General features: G+C 35.0%; 1 protein-coding gene across 2 annotated transcripts in view; it reads left to right on the top strand.

Annotated features, from left to right (window-relative positions):
* The window catches only part of PIR121 (transcription activator), a 341,166-nt gene that overhangs the window by 146,733 nt on the left and 167,261 nt on the right, over positions 1-27,172 (top strand). For both annotated transcript variants that reach the window (XM_089823811.1, XM_089823814.1), the window contains 5 exons: positions 4,181-4,351; positions 6,428-6,504; positions 6,620-6,722; positions 7,555-7,674; positions 7,784-7,927. In XM_089823811.1, coding sequence (XP_089679937.1) covers positions 4,181-4,351; positions 6,428-6,504; positions 6,620-6,722; positions 7,555-7,674; positions 7,784-7,927 — 615 coding nt within the window. The remainder of the gene's footprint in view (positions 1-4,180; positions 4,352-6,427; positions 6,505-6,619; positions 6,723-7,554; positions 7,675-7,783; positions 7,928-27,172) is intronic.

Genomic DNA, 27,172 nt, shown 5'->3' with positions numbered 1-27,172 from the left:
TCTCAAAATCTTCTCAACAAGGAACCAAACCCAAGCTTCAATATCCTCCTACAATAAGCAAGAACAAGATTTTCAGATGATTAATTAACAAGTAATGAATGACTCCATCCCAAGATCCCTATCTATAGGCAAGTGAGCAACAGGCAATTCAAAACCCACTCAAAGCTTCCTAGCCTCCTTTCTTGGTACTATATAATTTGCCAAAACGAAAATAATCAATGCACAGGCATATTCAGGGTGGCATAACACTTTTCTAAGCTTTCCATGCTTTTTGCTGTATTAAATTTATTTTACAGTGAACCACAAAAATTAAACACTTTCCTCTAATGAGCCCAGTTGACCATATGCTCTGCAAACCATGACCAGGACAATTTACCAGCACTGCTAAACACATTTGCAATGTCCTATACAACCTGTTCAAGGAAGTTTTTTCTCAATTCCAAGGTGTGAAGCCATATACAGACGAGTACCCCATGGCATTATAAATTTAATATATTTCGATATGGAATGTGTACATTACTTTCCAAACATGTCATAGGAATTTGATTAAATTTTGAAGCCTAGCACAGTGAGATTTTGAAATAATTGAAGTCCAAGTCTGTCCCAAAACAGAATAAGCCAAACATTATACATTATAGGAAAATGATATATTGCCCACATTGCATCAAAGCAACACCTTAAGGACAACGTTGGGAGCTTGATGCTGCTGCTTGCATAATAAATCTAATGCATAATTAAAAATAAGAATTAAACAGCTAGTATTTTTGAATTTTCTGTCCAGTCAAATGTTTTCTTTTTAATTGACCATTTTATCTTCTTTTGTTTTGGTCAGTAATAATATTGTTTTTAATTAGTCATAGAAATCATCATTACATCTTTACATCGTAAAGTTTTGGGCAAAAAAACCTTTGACATCACCTAACACTGGATACAATATCATTTGCAGAGACTTGCTTGACGTTTTTGAAACCAAAAATTCCCAATTCCCATTTTCTTTGTTCCACTCCCCCTACACTCTGTAATCTGTTTGACAGTACAAAAAATGACTACCCACTAAGACAGTAGGACTACTCTGGAAATGAAGCCATTAACATCTGCAAATTTCTCATCCCACAATTACCAGAGCCCACTGCTATTTACAATCCATTGACATCAGTACACATTTCACAAGCCATTATGGCTCTGTACAAATCAAAGGCACAATACGTTTTTAAGCCAGTAAAACCCTGCATGTGACAAAACTTCCAAAAAACCAGTATTTAAAACCAAAAAGAAAATTCTTAAACATCCAGCAGGACCCTATTTGACCACCTTTATCTCATCAATACCTCTGCATTGCTAGGTTCAGCACGAGATGCCCTGTTCATCCTCTGTCTCCTTGGTATACTCTGCTAATCTTCTGTAAAGATCCAACCCAGCACAATACTAGTCTGAACTAATCCAGGCCTAAAATAACATGGGTAATGACTCTAATCAACCAGAAAATTCTCCCGCAATATGATCATAACAGCAAATAAGGAATGAGAGTTATTCAGAATTTAAATTCAGAGTTTTACAACATATTCCAATCAAACGTCCCATCATATATTTCAACTCTTTCACGGGTTTCTCATTTCATTAAGACTTATGCTATCAAATATATAGAGATCACACACACTCTCCCAAAGTTTGGACAACAGTACTGACCTTTTATGCAAACAATGGACATACAAGAAAATAGATATTGGAACCTGCCATTTCTGTGACTGGACTGGCTGTTTGCACGCCCCTGGGTTGGGTTGGTTAAGTGCCTCAGGGATCTTGCTGCCATTAATAACCAAGCCATGGGATTGCCGTATCAGACCTGCTCCTGATCGGGTGTGATTCCTGCTGTCAGATGGTCTAGCTCTCCTATGTTTCCCACGGCTGTGACTGATACGAACATAACATCGTCCTCCTGTATGTCACCCGTATCATACCCGAGGTTGCATTGTACTAACTGAATACCCTGTCGCTCTCTCTTTCTGCAGTGAAGGACTGGGATACTCAATGCCGCTGACTCCCATGTTACTGACCTGCACTGCTATGTCCAATGTCCTTGTCGACTGACTGTCTGCCTACTGCACTCATACGTGAAGTGATCTCCAAAACCTTGCTGTCAGATTCTGCGGCCACTAGGTAGCATCTAACAATTTCCTTCCTGTGTATGCCTGCTCCAACAAATGTGCTCCTGGGTGCAGTCCCAAAAAGAGTGATATGTCACCAAACAAACTCCATACTAGCAAGAATGAGGTCTCCAATGAACAGCTTGGGCTACATCCAACTCTTCACACTTGCCTTAAGGGGTTTTGTCCTCAAGGGCAACTAGTCACGTTCAAGCAACTTCTGTTATTTTGAACAGTATTATATTTCGTGGTGTGAATCCCAATGTAACTCCTTGCTTTTATAACCTTGATGTGAGGGGAAATGCAAACAATTAGGCAATGTGGGATAAAAGCCAATTTCATGTTTTAGGCACTTAAGTTACTTTTGTCATAAAGTAACTTATAAATCAACTTAATAAAATAAAGTGACTTAACTATAGGAGTTCCACACTAAAATATTTCCCCAACGAAACCAAATAGAATCCTGTTATTGGCTGGCATCCTCAAATTAAATGCCGTTAGCCTATCTGGATGGAGAGATAGACCAACAAGGCACCATAAGACCTAGTGCGGAGAAGGGGACATTACATCTTCTCCCACCATTGTGTTGATTTGCCTCAAACTCTTGCTGACGTATAGCCAGCTTCAATTCCTCCCATGCCGCAATCACTTTTGTTCTATACTCATCCTTGTCCAGTATGCCTGGCTGCTGCCCAAATGGAATGATCCCCTCCTCCCTTGCTTCCACCAGGTCCTCAATTCCTTCAGTTATGCTGAAGCGGACACATGAAATCGCCCATTCAAACACCGAGTCCAGTCCTAACAGCAATTCTTTGTCAATCAGAGAATGCAAATCCACTTCATAGCTCCGCTCCACATTATTCGCCACCTATAGCCCCCATGCAAGCACTAGAGAAATGATATCCATGTTCAAATGATATTGATGTCTTGCATTAATGAATCTCTTGCCAAACAAATCTATGGCTGTTGTAATCACATCTTCCCATTTACATTTCAAAAGTTTCTTCAACTGCTGATCTGTCACCAAGACATAAAAGCCTTGCTACTGTCGAGTTGTAACGACAGTAAACATGGCACAAAATCAGTACCTTTGTAACATACTTCAAACTTTCAAAATTAGAAAATACAATTTTTTTCATAAGCTTTACGATTTCTTTTAATCACCTGGCTAATGTCAGATATTTTTCTTGCACTGTGTTATCTTGGAGCCTAGCTGAATATAAACGTATCTCTAGTGTGTTTATATATCAAGAAGTGCACGTGTTGTGTGTGCCTATATGTACCTCTTATACACACATACATGCACACTGATAAAAGTGATAAGAATATAAGCCGAAGAAAATATTTGAAACAAGATATGCCTTGTGATACAATGGTTCAATCATGAATTTACACATGAGCAGAAATGGAAATACATTTCTCAGTAGATGCTTTCTGTATTGTTCCTGTGATATTTAGGACAAAAATCTTATACAGTCATGCCTTTCTGCATTTTATTTATTAATTCACATTTTTGTCTCAGTTCATCCTGAAAGATTGTGTTGCCATTGTTCTACAATTAAAATGTCGTCCAGGTCACATGCCAACTTGATGGTGTAATGTGGCAATATCCTTGAGTAGAAAATAAGTTTATCATATGTGAAAAAAAATGTAAACATTGTGTGAATAAGTGTAATCCTCATGTCTTAGGCACGGTATTTACAATGTTAAGTGCTAATTTGTCATGACTAATCATCTCCATTAAAGGCTTGTTATATACCAACTACAAGTATTCGACTTTTACTTTAGAATGATGCCCATTCCATGTTGTTATGATGTATTTATTTGAAGTTAGAATTTTCTGGTGGTATAAATGTTCTTATGCACTACTACACATCATTCATCATTACTATTTAATAGCACTATATAGTAATTATCTGCTTTTACACCAGTTCCAGTTTGACATACTTCTTACACAGGTGCTGATAATATATTCTCTCATAGGAAGACTAGGTACTGTTTGAACTTCGAAACATTGATTTATCTTTGTTTTTCAGTTTCCTATAGAGTGCTCTTTGCCATGGATGTTGGTCGACCAGATTATAGAATCACAAGATGCAGGGCTTCTAGAGAGCCTTTTAATGCCATTCGATATATATAATGATTCTGCACAACATGCACTTCATGTGCTAAAACAGCGGTTTCTTTATGATGAAATTGAGGCTGAGGTATGATTTTGACTTTTGATATAATTGTGTTGTATTACCAATTTATATTTCTTTGACAATTTCTATTAATTTGTTGAACAAACCATTGATCTTCCAGAAGACGAAACTGATTATCTAGCATTCGTGAAAGGTTGACTCTTGAATTTAGTGGGCATTCATGCCTCTTAGCATTTTGAAATAGACAATTGCACAGCAGTAGTAAGAGAAAAGTTGTTAGGAGTGAAAGATAGGATTACCTACCATGAACATTCGATAGATTTTGATGGCATCATGAAATGCTCTTCTCATTTGCATTAAGAATGCAACATATATTTGTGTTGATATTATGATAGGCACTATATATGCAATTAGTTCTGGATCATAAAACCATTAGTTGAAGGGAAGATTAATTACTGTGGAGTTGTTGACAATATGTCTGATAAGAGCCGCATTGCAATAGGCAGTATGGAATTAAGGATAGGTATACTATTTTATATTGGGATGTAGCTGAAAATTTATAATGGAACAGAGCTATTATATATAAATATGTAGTCACAATGAAATGTGTATGATAGGAACTGATTGATGTATGACAATCAGCAGATCATTCTTTCATTATCCAATTTTGTTATCGAGAGGGTTTTCATCCTCTAGCCAAAAGGTGAACAACAATGATCAATCTTCAAGAGTGGGTTTTATGGATATTAACAATGTATATCATTCTTCAAGCTCAATTCTTTTCATGATTAGTTATTTTCTATTTTTAGCATTTTCAAAGAAGTCAAGAATTTATTCTCTTTTAAATATAATGTTTCACCTTTCCCTCTTGTCCTAGCAACACTTTTCATTACACTTCAAAAAATCACTTTTAGGTGCTTTTTAAATTGATATTGAAATATAAGTTATTTTTTGTATATCTAAAATTGCATTTTAAATGGAACTTTTAAATTGTTTTTGTTAGAAAAAGGGAACAGACATATACTAAACACTTATAGCAATACAGAAATCATATGAAGCACAATGATGATGTGCATTACCCAAATGAGTTTATTACTTAGCTCCATTATATAAATGCATAACAAAATAAAATATGCAAATGCAAGATCAACAGTATAGAAGATCTCCAACAATGAGGCATGATCTCATAATGATATGATAATGTTTGACAGCCTGAAATCTTTGTGAATAACACATAATTCAGGATCAACGACACGTGTGGTTGTTGACTCTAATCTTCTGGTTGACAAATAATTACTTCCACATACTAGCATAGTAATATAAGACGAGGAGCTCTTTAATTATAGTGTAGGGTTTAGGGTATAATAGAAGATAAGTATATTAGCTGTGACCAAAATTAGGTTGACGGGACTAGAAAATACATCAGTGAACAGTAGAAAGTTCTAGGAATAGATCATCCTGGGAAAGTAAAATAAAGGAATGGAATCATGATAAACAAATGATGATGTGCAAAACCAAAACAAATGGTTATGAAGGCAATACAAATAGTCATGGTGGGGCGAACAAAATCCAGAAAGGGCAAGGGCTGATATAGACATGCAATAGAGCAAATATCACCCTCATTTGTTTTTTCACCACATGTTGATTAGCTCTTTTTTTTTTTTCACATGTCGATCCATCTAGTGCATTTTCTTATGCCGATTTTTAAATAAATTTTGGTTCCTTTGTTTACAGTGCTTGGATAAGAATGGTTTTTCATGTATTGCACAAAATCCAAAGTCCATTTTTCTTTTTTAATGTGAGATTTATGATTTTATAGTGTGAAAATATCTTACAAAATCCTTTTAGTAGGGTAATTTCCCATTGTTTTATTCTACATGAACTATAAATTTTCTTCGTGTGGAAAACTTTTACAGTATCGATTAGAAAATTCCTTCTGTCACCACTTTCATGGTATAAGGGACATATTTCTGTGTCAGTGTGGTCACTAGGAATTTGGTTTAGAATGAAATTAGTAAAGTACGTCCTCAATCAATTTGAAATGCTAGAATCATCCCCTAAACTAAACACTGGCGATGTAGTCTGCAATATAAAATATACTGGTTTTGACTAAACTTCTGTATTTCAACAATTATACAGGTAGATTTATGCTTTGATCAACTAGTCTTCAAACTCAGTGAGAATATATTTGCATACTACAAGAGTCGTGCTGCCAGGTACATTTATATGTATATTGTTGTCTATTTCAATCTGGATGCAAGTACTCTTCATCAATGAAATAATGATACCATTTCTTTTTTATTGATCTAATGAATTCAATTTTATGCACAGCAAGTTACTTGATCCAGCATTTCTGTTTGCCTCTGACAACGCAGACAAGTATGCTGTTACACCTAGACGTTATGATGCCTTGTTTAAGATGCGTCGTGTCAAGGTAAGATGTGTATTTTATCATTATATGTAAAGTATATGTCATTTGAGATCTGGTGATGCACATTTCGATTTAAACAGAATACTAGACAAAGTCAAGTGAATTCTGTTAAAACAATACTGGGTAATGGAATATTATGACAGAAGACCATTATTGAGTTATAAGTCAAGGAAAAGGAAGATTTCTCAAAAAAGTGTACAACACTCTCACAAGAAACAAAAGAATAGTGGTGTCCATTGCCACAGCAGATGTTGCCTTAGAAGGTAGTTGAGCATATTCATCTGCTCAGGAGGCTCCTATCAATAATGGTGTTCTTCGTCCCCGGCGAATAGTTTGGGAAATAGGGATGGCTGTTCATATTGTGGGAGTTTGATCTTAGAAGTTAAGAAGCTTTGATTTCTTTTAGGCCTGTTCTTACCATTGGTCACCTTGTATTATTTGTTTGTATTTAAATTTTAAACATCTTGATTTACAAGCATTCATCTACGGTTCAGTATTTTATGAAAAATGTCCACATCTTTAGATACATAATTATTTTCCTATTTCTATTGGAGTGTAACAAGGCTTCCTACGTTCATTGTATGGTTGCTACTGTGTTGCAAGAATTTCCTTGATCAATGCTGGTAGAATGATTAAAGTATATTAGTATTTTTGTCACTCTTAAGAGCCATTTAAGTTGTAATATGGAATTCTGTTTAGGATTGTCGACTAATATTCCAAATATTTGTGTACCATTTGATTCTCTTGGTTTTTGCAGTTTTAACTCTTAAGCAACAAAATTAACTCCATGTACAGTTTTTTAATTCTCTCAAGATTTGGTTTGTTTTCTGTGCAGCTACTCGGCAGAAGTATTGATCTTAGATATTTGATTGGCCAAAGGATGAACAAAATTTTCAGAGAAAACATTGATATCTTGTTTGAACGTTTTGAATCTCAGGATATATGCGCTGTTGTGGTATGAGATATATTAAGAGATTAGTAAACACAAAGTGTATGTATAGAGCTAAAGGTAACTAGTTGTATACCTAATGTTTCAGTAGTAAATCACTATCTCTTGGTTTCAGGAGTTGCAGCAGCTGTTTGATGTCTTAAGGCTTACTTATCAGCTCCTGGAAGAATATTTAACAATGGACCCTTTCCGAGTCATGTTAAATGAAATGTCTGAGAATATCTCCCTTGTCTCGTTTTCTGGTCGACTCGCCTCCCAGGTTAGGTTTATTATACTGTTCTTAGATTGTTTTACTGGCTATCCAACTTCAGTTTTCCTTTTTAAATACACGTGGATGTTGTGCACACTCTTATTTGATTTTTGTGTGTGTTTGTCAAAGCATCAAAGTTTAGCATTTACAGGATAAATCATTTTAGTATTTACTAAAATCTAATTGTGATATGGTTGCCTTGTTGGAAATTCTTCTAGTTACTGGAAAAGTGTTTCTCCAATTATTAGTAATCTATGCATCAAACTTCCACCTATTCAACCACTGATGCTATTTTATCCTTCTCATGTTGTATTCATTGCATATCTGTATTAATGGTTAAAATTTAATATATTGTCCATCCATGGTGTTAGCGTCCTGGAAATGCAAGTGCATATAGGCCACAATAGATAGGAAATTTGAGTAAGCTTCAACACTTATTTAGGAGAAGGCCATCTCCTAGCCATGCTATCCTATCTCTAATCTCACTAAACTAGATGATAGATGGAAAAGTTGTCATAGCCAAAACTTGCCGAGGTCTAAAAACAAAACCGGGAAGACTCAGCAAAACACTCGGGAGCTTAAAACATTGATTAAATTTAACTAGAAATGCAGTTTTTTGCAAAATTCAATGAGAAGATACATCCAATGAGTCAATAATTGAGAACACAAAAGAAACAAGCTTAGTCTAGATATATTTAAACACGAAGTGTGTACAAAATCTCATTTTTGGGAGGGGATGCTAATGGCCTGAAGCAAATTAGTAAATAATTTATGTAAAATTAATAGTAAATACATCATTACAATTACATCATCCTCTTCCGAGCTCTAGTAAAAAGTAAAGGAGAGGTTGAACTAGAGGGTCTAGTCCTAGAAGTCTACATAGGGCATGATTGTGCCTCCTTGTTCAGTATGTTTGACTCAGTTTGTGGCTCGTCCTCCATTCTGGATTTAGCTCTGCCTGTAGCTTCTCTTGGCACTAACAATGACTACACATTCAACTCAATGTCATCTAGTGTGAAACTAAATCCACCCACCTCCTACATAGCCTGCCTCTCCAAATCATTGATGTCATCCTCTTCAAAAACTACCTCAAATCTGCTTTAAACCTGCTTCAAATCGACAAAAATCAGTTTGCAAGTCTATTTTTCTCCTCTCAGCAAAATACAAGTGAAGAAATAAGAAATGAAATTGATTTGGGCCATTTTTTGCCTTTAAGTGCTGTTGTACAATTATGACCGAGTTTTTAACAAAACCTCAGCAAGTACGCGGCAGGTTTTTGCCAAGAATTCAGCATGTTTGCTGCCAATTAAAGATGTAAAAACTCTCTAGGCCAGAAAACATGACAAGTACTCTTCCAGTAGTACACCTATGAACCAGATTTTACAAGAACACAGCCCACAGATATTGCAAAATCTTTAACTTGTCTCATATGAAACTTTTTGGCAGCTTGATCGAAAATAGGATCAGCAAGTGGGCAGAAGGGAAGTTTAAGAGGGCAAAAGTGCAAGTCAGTTTCAGACCTAAACATTCAACAATCGATCATTGCATGACTTTGCGGCACATTATTGAAAAGAGTTGGGAAGTTAGGGGTGAAGTATTTTGCTGCTTCGTTGACTTTAAAAAGGCATTTGATACAGTCCCTAGGGACAAGTTGTGGCTCAGAATGAAAAAACTTGGGATTGCTTTACACCTTAGAGCTGCTGTTCATAGGCTGTACAATGAGGTTAAATTCAAAACCAGAACTTCTGTTGGTAACTTCTGAATGCTTTAGGAGCGATATCGGGGTCAAACAAGGTTGTCCCCTCTCGCCTATGTTATTGGTCTTTATATTGACAGGCTGGAAGAGTGGTTAAACATGCAGGATGGGAAAAATGCCCAATTGGGGGAATTTGTTATTAGGCTGCTCCTTTATGTGGATGACCTTATTTTGATTGCCAAATTTGCCCGAGGTTTGCAGGAGCATTCACTTTTCTCTTGAGAGTTTTTGTACTATGGCGGGAATGCAAGTCAACATCAACAAAACTAAAATCATGGTATTCTCCACTAGCAAAAAGCAGAATCAGCATAAGTTTTATTTTAATGGCAACACTCTTGAAGAAGTTATGGATAATAAACATCTCGGCATGGATTTTAACAAGAATTTTAGATGGGAAAGGTGCAAGAAAAAATAAAATCTGGGTGTTTGGGGGGACTTTTATGCTCTTCAAAACAGATGTACAACAGCTGAGGTTTGGGATTGGAAGACTATTCAAACCCTTTTTAGTCTTTTCGTGTTACCGGTTGTTCTTTATGGTTGTGAGGTGTGGGCTAGCAGCACTTCCATTTCCCAATGGAAACAAATTGAGGGTATTCAAAAGTGTTTGATTGCTAGCAAGTGCAAACTAAAGTGCACAGTCCCGTATGATATCATGGTAAGTGAAGCAGGAGCTGCACCTATTGAGGCTATCGCTATGATTTCCCTTCTATGTTATCTTAAAAAAATTCCCACAATGGAATATGGTAGATGGCCTAAGATTGTCTTTAATGATGTTTTGTGCAAAAGGAAGAAGACATGGATGCAGCAAAACATTAAGTGGTTGAGTAGATGGAACATTCATTTCAACACATGTCCTACGAATAGCAAAGATATTAAGGCCTTCGTTCTAGATAAATTTATAAGAGAAATTGGCGTAAAGGATTAGGCAGAAAGAATAAATATTATATCAGCAAGTTTAATGCCATGGGTGACAAATTTGAGAAGCCTTACAATATTGCTCAGAAAGCTAAACTTCTTATTGCTTAGTTGAGAACTAATTCGCATCAGCTCGACAGTGAGACTGGGCATTGGAAAAAGCCTAAAGAGGCTTGGGATGAACGGATCTTTACCTTTTGCAATTCTGGAAATGTGGAAACTGGGCATCATTTTGTTGTTGAATGTGCTGCTTTTAACAACAGCAGGGTCAGATTAACGGATTTCCTAACCGCTTGTTCTTGAAATAACTTATTCAGCAGGGAGAACATTGAAAAGATTGGGGACCTCATCATCGTTTTATATAGGGAAAGACTTGATCTGCTGAAAGCGACAGGCTGTCCCTTAGGCTATGTTTAGTCTTGCGGACGTTAAAATTTTCTTTCTTTCTTTCTTTCTATTCCAAAAGAGGAACAGGCAGTTTTAGGTACCCAATGCACCAATTGGGTGCTAAAGATTACAGCTCAATCACAATACTGAGATTTGCAGACCCCTTGTGACCAAGGGCAAGGAGGTATAATATATTAAATGCTCCCGAGGCACACTCAATCCACAAAGGAAATATAGACCATAAATTGCTGCAGAGTGTTGAGGGCATGGGCAATTTTCTTTTCAGACATCCCCTTTAAATGGAGATCCTTACATTCGTAGTCCACCCAAAGAAGGAAGGGTGTTCCATAGACTTTGATTTGACAAGTAAATCCAATGGATGAGTTTAAAGCAAATTCTATTCAAAAGAAGGCCTCTTATATAATGTTCCTAAATTGGGATTTTAAACAAGTTGCAAATTTTATTATATATTGTGGTCATGCAACTGAAAATAAAATATGAGTTCTGTAAAATTATATACTTCATTATTTATTATTTTGTGAATATTTGGAAGACTGTAAAGTTGAAAAGAACTAAGTTTAAACATTAAATCTATATTAGTCCTAACCCTATGCTGACCTGCACAATGTTGTGAAGAACTGAATTAACTACCAAATAAACACTGTGCAGCTATTCAAACTGATTAATACTAATAACTCCTAGATGCCAGGAAGATCAGAGCAGAACTAAGGCAAAATTTATGAATAGATTTGCAGGAACTAACCAGTTTGAGCCTAAACTGCAGACAGCATAATGTCATTTCAAAATTCTACAACAATGTTCTTTCAGATCTGGATTTCAATTGGATGTCATATCAGCCAGCAGTAGCCGCAATATATAAGATGTAATATAAACCAAGTATACTGACTGCCAGTTGCCACAGTATATAGGGTGTAATTTAAAAAATGTAATTTACAGATTTTTATTTATTTAGTAGCAATACAAAAGTTTACAAAGAAGCTCATTGTGAATCACTTCATGCATAATTTGGGTATGAATGGTGTTGAGTTCTATGTGTGAAGGCTGAAAATTAATGTTATGTTGATTGTTGGTCATGTCAACTCCAACAAAGTTAAAACCCATCTGTCCAACATTTTGCAAACTGTTTGACAAAATGGTTGTGCTTTGAAAGCTGTAAGAACTGCAAAAGCTGGTTCAGCCAATTACGTACAGTAACTTGTTCTCAGTCAAGGTATGCTATGTGCTCCATTTATTATAATACAATTGGATTTTACTAAAATACTAGTGTAGCGAAATATCCGCTACACTTCTGTGAAGGCTAAGAAATAATTTTTTGTGCATCAATAACCTATTCTCTTTCTTTAGGAGCATTAATTCTTCATGAACAATTGGTTTTAGCAACTATTTTTATTTTTTAGAATCATTATTGATGTTTTCTCTTGCGGATTTCTTCCATAAACAGGAGTTTTTTGGCATGATACTAAATAGAGGAGTATCTTGAGGCTATGAGTTCGTGCTTGAGGAATTTGAATTTGATAGGGGATATTTGTTGGAGAGTAGCAGCTAATCTATTGGGAATTACAAGTATCACCAATTAACTGCAGTATTCACAACTCCAGATTCGGGTTGCCAATTGCAAAGGTGTTTATGAGAGTAAATTGAGACCTAAGAAAGCATAAGCTCATGCATTGTGTTGTTTTAGAAACTCCTTGGATTGGAAGAAGTAATATGGCAGGCAAAGGCACAAGATAAACCTATAAAGATAAAACAATATGAGAAGAAGGTTAAAGCAAAGCAATCATATAAAAGAGGGAATGACATCTTTTAGTAACCTAGTAAATCAATAATGGAGTAAGAATTAGGAAGAATCATTAGGAGAAGAGTTTACTGGTGTTTAGTTCATGAGGTGGTGATGTCAGTGTTCAATAAATTAGTGAATTTAAATATACACTCTCATGAGGATCTTCAAGTTTTGTGAACTGGTTACACATTTTCTTCTTATTATGTCAGAGGACTCTTTGACATCCTAGTGAAATGAAAGGTTGAGAAGAGGGATGCTTTGTTAACATGGAAGGAATAAGTCCTTATTTTTTAAGAAACAAGCTTCAGAACTTGAGAATTTCATGAACATTCTAGTTATTAAATCTAGCGATCAGGTGCTTAATGAAATGTTTATGAAGTTTTGAGGCTTATTTTATATGTTCCTTATGCAATTTAAGAAACAGGCTACATTTGTAATGCTTCATAGCAAAGTAACGAGAACCGGAATCGGATCAGAATTGGCAAGGCCGAATCGAATCGTGAATCAACCATGAATTGGAATCAAATCCGCCATGAATTGACAAATTAAAAAAACCCTTGAAATATAGAGATTTTAACAATTTAAAACTAATTTCATGCACTCTTTATTGAATATAACTTAAACACACTATAACATCATCAAATAGAAGTTAACATACATAAACATGGAACCTAAATGATAAATCCATGACATATGTTACTATGTTACATGTAAAATGTAAATTGTAGGCTGTAGCTGAAGTAAATTGAAATCATAGGATCATAATGATTCAAAGCATAGAATGTATGTAAGATGAAGATCCATAAGACATCAAATCATAAATGTATGAAGAATCTAAGATTAAAATCCATGAAACGTATTTCTATTAGTATCGGTAAACAAAATGAAAACCCAAGGCTCTAGCTCAAGCCTCATCATCATCCTCATAATCGGCCGCAGCCTCAGCCTCAACCTCATTGTCAGCCTCCGAATACCTTGTTTGCCTTCTAGAAAGGCTTTTAAGGTAGGTCCTAAAGGATTGCTGAGCCATAGCCCCTGCATGTAAGATGGACTCACGAATAACATCACTGGGGCCTATGTCTATGCATGTGCTTGTGCGTCTACCAGTTCCTAAATGTGCTCTAGCTGCCTCCTCTGCTATGGCCACAACCTCAGCCTCTCTATGTTAATTCTGTAACTCTGATATATCATACTGGTCTAATTACAGATGGTCCATATTTGTTCTTGCATAAAATCCCTTGGTAAGTTAGTCCTATAAATAATTGACTTCTCCTTAATATGGATAGGTGTCTCCTTTGGGCAACATAGTTAAGGACTAACTAATCATCTCGATTAGTTAATATATTAACAATATGTCTCCTTGTAAAGTCGTTGATTTTAAGAGAGCAATTAAGGCCGACTTTGGAAGGGACATGTCCTAAGGACATGCCCCTTGGTTACTATATTTAAATAGGGTGTGAATGTGGATAAAGGACACACAAGAAATACTAAGTCTAGTCCTTTAGCATTCATTGCCTCTTACGAATTATAATAGATATAAATATATAGTTGTAGAATTATACATCCTTAAAGGATATTGTATATACCGGTTGGTGTTGATAAAGACCATCTCCAACAAAGTACAAAGGCTTCATATCAGATTTTGTTGTTTAGAATTTGTAGAAACTTTACATGGTATTAAAGCTCTGGTAGTCGAACCTATACTTTGTGCAAATTGACAATCAGATTTAAAATATTTAGCAACTCTTTCTACCTTCAATGACTAGCACAATCAGGCCCGAAGATAGGTCTAATGGAAAAGAACACTTCATTGCTTGAAAATTCAAAATCATGATGGTTCTTGAAGACAATGATGTAATACAATTTGTTGATAAAGATTCCAAGCAACTTGATGCTGATCCTCATAAAACGAAATGGATTAAAGGAAACAGGAAAGGCATGCAAATCATATTAGATGGGGTTAAGAATGAAATAATACCATGCTAATGAAACATTAGACAAAATTTAATATGATGAATGCATTATTAAATGCATATGAGGTTAATAATGCAACTAGAACCCTTGCACTAAAGAGGCAACTAAAGCATATACAGATAAAGAAAGGAGAATCTATGAATTCATACTTCCTAAGGGTGGCTAGTCTAAGAGATGAACTTGCAAGTATAGGGACCATAATTGAAGACAAAGAGCTAACACTTATGGCTGTACATGGATTACCGGACTCATGGGAAACCTTCTCACAAGAAGTAAGTGCTAGAGACAATCTCCTAGACTTCAATAGATTAAAAGGAGATTGCCTTCAAGAAGAATTTAGGAAACTTAAGAAAGGAGGAAAATTGAAAATTGAAGATGAAGAACTTCATGCTCTCAACACAAATTATCATAAAGGTAAGAAGAAGCACTTCAATAAGAAGGGTAATCAAAGAAATGGCAAACCTAAGAAAGATTTATTCAAAATAAAATGCTTCAAATGTGAAAAATTTGGACACTATAGATCTAATTGCCTTGAGAATACAAAGTAGCAAGTAAATTGTACAAACGTTACCAGGAAAGAAGAAAACTAAGATCTTGAGAATCATGTATTGTACTCTGCACTATCAAATGAAGTATCAAGAAAAGCATGGGTAATACTAATTGATAGTGGACCATCTCAACACATTACAGGATACAAAGAAGTACTAGATTCAATATTAGAAGAAGTTGATGGCGAAGTTACCATTAGTGATAATTCCTCTCATTCAGTCAAAGGAATTGGGAATTGCACCTTGAAACTAAAGTCAGGTATTTCTCTACATCTCAAAAGAGTACTCTATGTATTAGGAATAAAGTGGAATCTAATCTCTGTTACAACACTTGAAGATGATGGACATAATGTTAAATTCATGGACGGTAAAGTAATGACTTGGTCTAAGAACTCTTCATTTAAGAAATCAAAGTTGATTGGTCAAAGAAAGGGATTCTTGTATGAATTAAATACAGATGCTAGTCAACCTATTCAAGCCTTAATTCATGAAACTGCTGATATAAACGAAATATGGCACAGAAGGTTAGGACATCTAAATTTCAAAGCCTTATCAACTATGGATAAGGTGGTTACTAGTTTACCTAAGTTGAATATAGATCATTCAAGCATATGCAAAGGATGCGCTCTGGGTAAGAACACCAAAAGTCCATTTCATGATAGTACTAGGGAAATTAACAATGTTTTGGAACTAGTCCACTCAGGTTTATGTGGACCTATGTCTGTTCTTTCTCTTGGAGGATTCTGTTACTATATACTTTTTATAGATGACTTCTCTAGGAAAACTTGAATTTACTTCTTAAAATGTAAAGAATCAGAAGAAATCCTTACGAGATTTAAAGAATTCAAAACCTTAACTAAAAACTTATTAGGCCACAAAATTAAAACTCTTAGGACTGATAATGGAGGGGAATATACTTCAGTTTTGTTTAAAGAGTTTTGTAAAGCAGGAATTAAGAGGGTGTATACTGTTCCTTATAACCCATAGCAAAATGGGGTAGCAGAAAGGAAGAATAGAACAATTATAGAAGCAACAAGAGCTATGATATTTGATCGAAATTTAGAATATTATCTTTGGGTAGAAGCCTCTTGTATTGTTGTTTATATTCAAAACAAAAGTCCTCACTCCCACCTTAGAGATAAAAGTCCTGAAGAGGTCTTTACTAATGTTAAACCTAATATAAGCCATATTAGGATATTTGGGTGCCCAGTATATATACAAGTTCCAAAAGAAAAGAGAATATAGCGAAACATCTAAAGCATATAGGATTTTCATAGCTGGTCACAAAAACATTGAACTTAGTAGGGATGTATTATTTGAAGAAGATTTAGCATTCAAAATAGCTCTAAGTTCTGAGATTCCTCTGCTTTACCTAGTTCTGAAGAAAATCATGAATTTGAGTTTTAGAGGGAGAACATTGAAGAAATTGAAGATGAAATTCAAAATCTTAATCTTGAGGAAACTCAAAATCCAAAGTAAAGACCACTTTGGGCCATAAGACTGTAGAGGAAGCACAAGACTTCGCTGCACCATCTGAAAACTTTAGAAAAAACAAAAGACCCAAAAGATTTTCTAGTCATGTAGCAAACATGAGTAATTTATCTAAATCAGAACCTACCAATGTTTCAGATGTTATTAAACATATAACTTGGAAAGATGCTATGATGGAAGAATACCAATCCATTTTTAAGAATGATGTTTGGAAAATTGTTCCAAGGCCTGAAGGAAAATCTGTTGTTTCTTCTAAATGGATATTTAAAATCAAGCATGTTGCTGAGGGTAGCATTGAAAAATATAAAGCCAAATTCGTAGCCAGGGGATTCTCTCAGAAAGAGGGAATTTATTATGAAGAAATCTTTGCTCCAATTGCCAGATACACCTCTGTAAGAGCAGTCCTAGCTATTGCAACATCGAAGGGATGGAAAGTACATTAGATGGATATAAAATCAACATTTCTGAATGGAAAGATTACAGAAGAGGTATATTTGGAACAACCTGAAAGATTTCAAACTCATAACCCTAAAGTCTTTGTTTGCAGGCTCATGAAAGCTCTCTATGGGCTTAAAGAGGCTCCAAGGGCATGGTATGAAGGAATTGATAAGTATCTCTCCAGTTTAGGATTCTCCAAGAATGAAGCTGATCCAAATCCCTATTATAAAAAGGATAAAGATGATGTGATAATTTTGATACTATATGTTGATGATTTACTAATAATAGGTAATGATCATCCTATAGATCAATGCAAGAAAGATCTAATCGAAGAATTTGAAATGAAAGATTTATGACTCCTTCATTACTTCCTAGGACTGGAAGTATCGCAGAAGTCTGACAGCATCATACTTAATCAAGGGAAGTATACATTAGACATCTTGAAGAGATTTGGAATGTGAAACTGCAAACCGACGTCTTCTCCAATGCAGACTAATCTACACAAACTTAAGGAAGTAGTTGCAGAATCACCCTTCATAGATTCTACTCTTTACAGACAGATGATTGGGTCTCTTATGTACTTGTTAAATACAAGACTTGATATTTGCTATGCTGTTAATGCCTTAAGTCAGTTTATGTGTGAGCCAAAGGAGATTCACCTAGTTGCAGTCAAACACATTATGAGATACTTACAAGGCACTCTTAACCTTGGACTCAAGTATGAGAAAGTTGACTTGGACTTACATGGGTACACAGACTTAGATTGGGTAGGAAGTGTTATTGATAGGAAAAACACTTCAAGATGTTGTTTCAGTGTAGGCTCAGCAATGATATCTTGGATATGCAGAAAGCATGCATCAGTACCATAGAGTTCCACAGAAGCTGAATACATTGCCACAAAATTGGCCTCTCGGGAGGCAGTTTGGCTTAGAAAGTTACTTGTGGGATTATTTGGTCAAGCTATGAATCCTACGATTATTCATTGTGATAATCAGAGTTCCATCAAGCTTTCTGTGAATTCAGTTTTTCATGATAGGTCCAAGCATATTGAAATTCCTTACCATTATGTAAGAGATATGGCAGATAGGAATACTGTAAAATCAGAATACATTTGCATTGCAGATCAGACATTAGATATTCTTACAGAACCTCTCTCTCTCGTGAAGATAGATCACTTAAGGAAAAAATTTGGTATGGTTGAATTATAATACATTTGTATTCTTTAATTATTAATGAAATAATTTTGAGTTAAAATTATTATTGTCAGGCTATTGACTGTTATGGGCTCCACCATTTGTATTCATTATTTAAGAGGTGACAATCTCTAAGATAATGAACACTTGTATAAAAGACATTATGAGAGATGATGATTTGTTAGATAATGTGTTGAATAGTAGAGAACTACTTTTAGATCTGGATGAGTTCAAGATCACATTGTGATATGGAGATTTCTATGCCTATGAGTCACAACTTCATAAAAGAAGAATTTAATCATTCTCAAGATTTTATCCTGTGAATTGGTTGATCTTAACTCATAATCATATTGTGATATACGCCTACTAGTACCTATGAGTCACAACTTGGATAAATGAAGAATTTAATCATTCTCTGGATTTTATCCTATATGTTGCATTCCATGCAATACTATTATCACTAGTATAAGTGATAAGTCATATCGCAAGTATAGTAATATGACATTGTATCATGTGTTCAATGATACCACATGCTTAGAAGATTCAGATAGATATAGAGTATCAATCTATGCTTATTCATCTTAATTGATTTTGCTAGGTATGTTATCTCTCAGTATGATTATCAAGTTAAGAGGGAATGTTAATTCTGTAACTCTGATTTATCATACTGGTCTAATTACTGATCATCCAGATTTGTTCTTGCATAATATCCCTTGGTAAGTTAGTCCTATAAATAATTGACTTCTTAATAGGTATCAGCGTCTCCTTTGGGCAACATAGTTAAAGACCAACTAATCATCTTGATTAGTTATGTCTCCTTGTAAAGTTGCTGATTTTAAGAGAGCAATTAAGGCCGACTTTGGAAGGGACATGTCCTTTCTAAGGACATGCCCCTTGCTTTTTATATTTAAATAGGGTGTCAATGTGGATAAAGGACACACAAGAAATACTACGTTTGCTCCTTTAGCATTCATTGCCTCTGACGAATTATAGAAGATATAAATATATAGTTGTAGAATTATACATCCTTAAAGGATACTTTATATACCAGTTGGTGTTGATAAAGACCATCTCCAACAAAGTACAAAGGCTTCATATCAGATTTGGTTGTTCAGAATTTATAGAAACTTTACACTCTATCTACTTGGTCAACCCACTCATGGTCTTCCTCAGTGAGCCACTCTGATTTTGGATCAGTCTCCTCCAAAATGATCGAAGAAGAGTCGGCGCCTATAATCTGTTTGATCCTAAGACAGAGGTTGTAATGGACAAAGACAAGATCATTCAACTTCTGCACAGACAACCTATTTCTCCTCTTTGAGTGGATATGCTCGAACATGGACCAACTACGCTCACATCCAGAAGCATTGCTTGGTTGACTTAGAATACGGATGACAATTTTTTGAAGTTTTGGGGTTGTGGGCCCAAACCTTTGCTACCATCTATCTAAAATAAGGGAAAACAAAAACAATTAGTCTCATTTATAGCTTTAAAATTACAAAATCAAAAATTAAAATGGACATATTATAAGCCATAAACTTAAGATTCAAGAATATATTATTTTTACTTGGTTGTATTGTTGTTTGACCATCTATGGCCATCCTGCTAGATAAAATTGGCCCTTCTTTATTATTGAGTTTTTCTAACTCAATGGTTGCAGCTGCACTATGCTCATCACTACTCAACCTCTGGATCATTGTATATAGGTCGGTGAGAACCTCATCATCTGCCTTAAAGTTAGGATGGAAACAGAATGCCGAATTTAGATAATAAGCTGCTGCATGAATGGGCAGTGGAGGTTATTCTTCCATCTCTTATGAATGATCTCCCAAATAGGGGCATACTTCTCTTGCACTCCTACATACTAGGCTCTAATTGCCTCCTTGGCTCTATCCATGCCCTCATATATGTAGCCCATAGAGGGCTTCTCCCCATCAATAGTTTGTAAGAGAGGTAAGAGGGGCTCAGTGATCTGCATATAATGTAAAAAAAACATGAGTCAAAACTTAAATACAAAAATAAAAGTAAAACTAAATCATCAAACAATTAAATAATAAATATTAAATACTAAATACTAAGTGTTAAATTGTAAGAAATTTACCTCAAGGATTTCTTTAATAGGTTTCCAAATGCCATCCTCATCAAAGATGCAAGCTGCCACATCTAATCCTGCAGTGATCATAACATAGGAAGATGTAATCCACTCTCGCCCAACAAACATGCTCCTCAATTCTTCCCTTGATGTCAACAAGGACTGTAGTGTGATGAAATTCGAGGCAAACCTTGTGATGCTTGGACAAGCTAACTCCCTGCCTCATGTGTAGTCTCTCATTGTGCTAAGGACGAATGAATGATTGTAGGTAAACTTGCATATATTTTTTGCCCTTTCTACACATGATTTGACCCACTCAAGCTTGCCAATATCCTCCAACATGAGGTCAAGGCAATGTGTCGCACAAGGAGACCAAAATATGCTGGGGTGCCTCTCCATCAAATGTTTACCTACAACAATTTTAAATTAATTAGAAATTCAAACATTTTAAGAAACTTAGAATTAGAAAAAGTTCAAAATTCAAATAAATTTATTCTCAGAACTTGAAAAGTTAAAAGTTTACCTGCAACAACATAACTTGCTACATTATCCATCACCACCTACACCACATTTTGTTCCCCCACATCTCATATGACTTCTTCAAAAACCTCACATAAGTATGTTGCATTTTTAATTTTGATAGAGCGGAAGCATCAATGGATTTGAGGAACATGGTATATCCTACAAAGTAATGAATTATCATGGATCATCAAGAAATTTGCAATAAACAAATCAAAATTTTTATTATTCAATCCTGATTCACAACTCAACAATGTATGTAGGCAAGCAGAATGATCAATCACCTCCACAGGAAACAAGAAAATTGAGGAGTGTCTTATTCCTCCTATCCATCCAACCATCAGTCATGATGGTGCAACCCTTTTCGATCCACTCCATTCAGTGGTCCTCAAGCTCAACCTTTATATCCTCTACTATTTCATCTAAGACGTATCCACTCAACTCAGCCTTAGTTGGGGCTTTAAACCCCGGACCACAAATAGCAACCGCATCTATCATGTTTTGCCAATAAGGACCCCTATCACAAATAGATTATGATTAGAAATTCAGATGAAAAATCATTATGTAAGCTTGTAAAGTGAATCTATGATTAATCAATGAATCATAAAACAAGTAAATATAATTAAATTTTTACTTTAACCTTAAAGATAACAAATAAAAAAAAATCAATTACCTGGCTGCAATAAATGGAATGTTGCAAAATTACCAAAACTTGCAAATTTCTTTTCTGGCAGCATCATGAATCTTTTTGTTCAAAAGTATGCTCTCTCCTTGTTCAAAAGTATGCTCTCAAGCATGGGTTGTGAGCCAAGAGTAGGGCGGGGCACAAAGTAACTATTCAATTTGTTCTTCCGCACTCTAGGCTACAATAAGTTGGACTTAATCTCAGTATAAGAACGACTAACACTAGCTTTAACACTAGCACAAGCACTAGAACTAGGACGAAAAGGAGACTTAGAAGAACCCTCTCCAACGCAAACTACGAATGCAGATGCTGATGCGACTATGGGAGCATGGGAGCCAATAACCCTTAACCCTTCAAGTTGCCTTTTCTTATTTAATTTCTCTTGTTCATGTTTTTCCAATGCCACCAAACAAGTGTGTTTTGCTTCAGTAGTTTGTTGAGTGCAAATTGTAATATCATGTCCAGGTATAGCAGCAATGTGGTATTCAAATCTATAAATACCTCCAGAATTTATATATTTACAAAACATAGATTTCATTTGAAATTTTGTTCTTCCAGGAAAGTCTTCAATATATTTCCAACTTTCATCTTTTTTACCCATTGTGGAAAATGAAAGTGAAGGCTGCTGCAATAAAAAAATTCAAATAAAACGTCAAAGTTTCAAATTGATAAACAAAACAAAACAACCTACTTTGGAATTTAGTAAAACTAAAAAACACTCAAGATTTGCAAATAAAAAAAAAAAATTAACAAAAAATGAATGATACACTAACATGCAAAAAAATGTCATCACTTACTTCTTGCAAATGAGTTGAGGAGTGTGGCTATTGACTTCTTAATGCTCCCAATGCAATCTTATGGCCTTCCCAGACGGACTTTTGATCTCTTTGGTGCTCTTTCGTCTTGCTAGTTCCAAACCCGTGGTTTTTCTTTTTTTTTTTCTCTCTCTCACTTTTCCTCTCTTCTACTCATGCTAAACAATTAGAAGGCCCTTTAGGGTTAAAACAAAGAGGAAAGACAAAAGAAAATATTAAAAAAGTGTGTTTTATAAAAAAATGACTTCACGTTTTGGGTACCCATGTGGCCGACTCCTTGAGGCGATTCATGCGATTCATGCCAAGAAATCGGCGATCTAATTCACCAGCTGCTAGAAAACTGGCAGCCATGAATCAAATCACCAAACCGGCAATTCCGATGATTTCATGATGATTTTTGTTACTATGCTTCATAGCATTATGTCAATGGCGGATATTATTAATATTATTGGAAGGCTTTAGAGATTGAGGTTTTGTAGTCTTTCCAGCGAGAGCGACCCATTATTTATGCACGGTATTAAAGTTTTGAGCGTTTGATTTAAATTCCAATGTGGGAGTTGCAGTTTGGTTATCTGCTTCATATCTCAATGGTTAACATGATCTAATAAGAGCAGCAAAAGACTCTTCAATGTTTCTGATTGGTGCAATATCTAGTTCATATTGATATTACCATGATTATTAATCATACTGGATGGAACTAAATAAAGTTCCTAAATTGGGAATTGGAAGAGACTGAGGGTGACATCTTAAGTCATCAAAATATTGCTCAGACTCAGGTATCAACCAGCAGCATGTAAGAGATTGAAGAATTGTAAATGAATCACAAAACTATAGCAGAGATGGGAATATTAAGCAGAAACAAATATAGCAGTGAACAGCAAGTTGAATGCCTTATAGTGGGCACAAATGAGTTATGTCTGATGCAACTATCATAGCAGCTCTAAGACAGGAAACTCAGACATAGGAGTCCTGAGTTGCCAACCATTAAATAGAAATGGTTGCTGTGGGCTCTGTATTGGATGGTCCTCAAATAGAGTCATTTTAGCAGCTAGAGGTTATTCAGCTGTAATAAGCATATACAATCTTGAAAGAAAAAGGTTTCGGTCATGGGGGTTGAATGCGAGTCTGGTATGCTACACTCTTCATTCCTTTTATTCAGTTACCCCTGCTCTGTGGCAGAATTACCTCTATTTTCCTATACCTTCGAGTAGCAGATTCTAAGATTCTGGGTTTTATAGACAGCTCTTAAATATTTCAGATTGTTGTGTATTTCAGATCGATTTGGTGGAAATCATGAATGTTGGGGACTTCTATGACATTGTCGTTCATTTCAGGTTGACTATTATTGCAATTGAGGTCAGTATTGGGAGTTCATTTCTGATTTTTTAATGTTCTTTAGGAGTTCTTGTTAGATCTATGTTACAAATCAATTTATAACTCCAGATCAGTTAATGCATGAATAGGAATGTCCCATTATTGAACTTGACAACAAAAACACTTGTAAATACAATCTGCAATGTAATATCAAAGGGAAAACTCATACATACAATGAATGTGTTTAACATAATGCTTGAATACCTTAAGTGAGGAAGAGAGATTTGTTTTTTACAGAAAAAGGGGGTGCTACTACTGTGGTATCAAAAGACGTATCTTGCCATGCTGAAGGGTCCAGTAAGAAAGATGAATACAAGGGAAGATCAGAAAAGTTAATTTTTTTCTCAAAAGAATTTAATGACACATTTAATGATGATCAGCTAAGGGACTTGCAGAAAAAAGAATATAAGTAATTGGTTGTATGTAATTGGATTACTATTGGAGACCATGAAATTTCTTGATGGCATTGTCTCTTAGTTGAAGGAACTAGTCTCATATTTGTCTAAAGTAGACCAATCAGATTGGAGGTGAGACCAATGATATTTGTCCATAATAAGCTTATGGAACATTCACATGAGGAGGTGAGACTTGCATTTGCTTCTTGTCACAGAAAGATCACAAGGATAAGAGCTCATATAGGAACCTGTAATGATGACATAGTGAATAAGGTTCTATAGCTGATTGTGGAGAGCCGAAGTGGGTTACGTGATGTCAAAGCCCCAACTTTTTGTTAGAGGGCTAAAATTTTAGAAACATGGAAAGAACCAAATCATTTATTAGTATGGTGGATCTCAAAGTTGATAAATCATAAATTGATACAACAAATGTTTAAATAGATTTTAACCAAAATTAGTAAACTGCATCTAGACAAATGTGAGGGCTTACACAAACTATGACATCTTAAGTCTTATATGAGGATGATGATATTTGTAAGTGGTTGCAATCAGACTTGTTGGTCATTTGGAAAAAGGAGCATAATATCTCACCTATGGCTTATGAGCTCTCAAAAGGGTTGATAAAAAGGTTATTGGTTGCAAGGTCTCCCTCTAAAAAATAAGAATCAATTGAGAAGGGAGCAGATTTGTTTCACATGTCAAGAGACTTGGACACCTAATCATAATTGTGTGGTTGTTAAGGAAGTTAAATCAGCCAAAGTAGTTTGTACCAATACCGAAGAAGATAGGAATTCCACACCTTTGTTCCAACGTAATAACAGTACACAAATGCTTTTGAGGAAATGAATTCAACTATTGTTAGAGGTAAGGGATATATAAATCTCTACAATGGTGATTTGGAAGTTTTGATTGACAAAACATTTTGATGAGGATGATCTTACTCAGTGGGAGAGCAAGTTAAAGATTCGAGATGGTTCTAGTGAAGTGCATGAATCTTCATATGGTGAGAAATAGCTTGAAAATGAAGCCATAGCAGCAACCTAAACTGCGAATGCATATCAATGAAACAAGGATTCTGAGGCCTATGATAACATTGAAACATATGATGAATTGTATGTTTTTAATAGTTGCAGCTCACTTATGCATCATAATATTCTGGATGCCAATAGTAATAACTTTAAAGGCTTCAAATTTGGTGACAGTGAATGACATCGAGGATGGCCATTTGTTAAATGTTGAAATGGGTAAGATCAACATGTTGTTGGAAGCTTTACCTTACGAATCTGAAATTGTTGCTACAGATAGCGAATTGTCTATTTGCCAAGGGGCTGTCCTAACATGCAAATTAAAAATATACCAAGAAATTGACACTCAAAGAGCTGTTTGGAGGACAAATTGGAAAATACATTTCAAAATGATGATGTTTAGTGTTAAGAAATGTACTTTAAAGAATCAGCTAAAGGTTATTGATGAAATGATTGTTACAGCATTTGTACATTATGAAAACACTCACAAAATTATTGAAAAACTCAATTGGAAAGCTTAGGTTGAAAGGAGACCAAAGGGCATGGTAGGTGATTCTTATCTTGCCCACTTGTAGTTGGTCAGAGTAGCTCTTGAATAAATGGAAGCTGAATATTTGTATTTCTTTTAGACAGGGATCATATCTTAGAGATTCCTCAAGTATATCCTGATAAATTGAAGGAAAGGGAGGATGAAATCAATTTAATGTCCCTATTTTTAGTGGGTTACCGCAGTTGGCCTAGTCAGTTCATCATCGCGACCCTTGTGAGTTGCCTGTGGGATTCAAGGGTCTCAATTGAGGAGTTATTAGGCTTTCTAATGGCCTATGGTTAGTTTTGGCCCCATTTTGAGGGACTTACTATTTTTAGTAAGTCAACAGTTGGTTTCGATGAGCTTAGTTGAGTTAGAGGAGTTGAGTGATGCTCACAGTTTTTATTATTGGCTCCTGGTTTGGGCTCCAAGAATCTTGGAGCGAGCATCTATTTTTAGTAAGTCACCCTGTCAGGTTTGTTCATCATTTTTCTTCATCAAGATCACTCCTATGTTGTTAGATATGGTTTCTGACGCTTGTTCGGTCATTATCGCAAGACGGGCGAATTATTATTATTATTCCACGAAATATGAGGTTGCTAAATATGTTAGAATATCATGATATGGTTGGAAAGGTTGTTTTTTAGGAGCCAAAAGGAAATTAATAAATTATATTATGTGCCTAAGTATAAAGCAAAGAGGCTTTTAAGTGAAAGGTGTCTTGAAGAAGTCATCTTTGTTTATTATTCTTGTAATGGAGGAAAAACAACTCATAATTCCACATCCACATAATTCAATAATAGAATATATTATTAATAAATATAGAAAAAAAAATCTATAGTTCCATTTTCTAATAACTATTAATAATATATAACTAGCAAATAATCATATATATATATATATATATATATATATATATTTATATATAAAATTAGCAAATTAATATATAACTAGCAAATAAAAATGACAAAAAGTTTTTTTGCAATGTCTAATATTTGCTATCATCTTATAACATTCATAGTTAGGACGCTAACCTTTAGCAAGCAAAATTGAGCAAACAAAGATGTTAAATTAAACACAAAGATATTGGTGATTAATTAAGAATATTGAAAAAATCTAAAATGAATATGTTAGTTTATTGATTAACTTATCACTTATTGTAGATGCTTTAGTTTAGAAAGTTATTATTAAGTTATTTGGCTATTCTTTTGTGTTTAAGAACGACTTAAAACTAAGGGAACATCCACCAGCAAAAGGAAGTTATTCAATTTTCTTAATTTAATTAGAGCAATTGTAAAGATTGATCTAAGCTAATTT

The sequence above is a fragment of the Cupressus sempervirens genome, chromosome 1, assembly GCF_028749045.1.
Source record: "Cupressus sempervirens isolate cs-2001-9-10 chromosome 1, ASM2874904v1, whole genome shotgun sequence".
In the NCBI taxonomy this organism is placed as follows: Eukaryota; Viridiplantae; Streptophyta; class Pinopsida; order Cupressales; family Cupressaceae; genus Cupressus; species Cupressus sempervirens.
The sequence above is the reverse complement of the archived record's forward strand: the minus strand, read 5'-3'. Positions and strand labels throughout refer to the sequence as shown.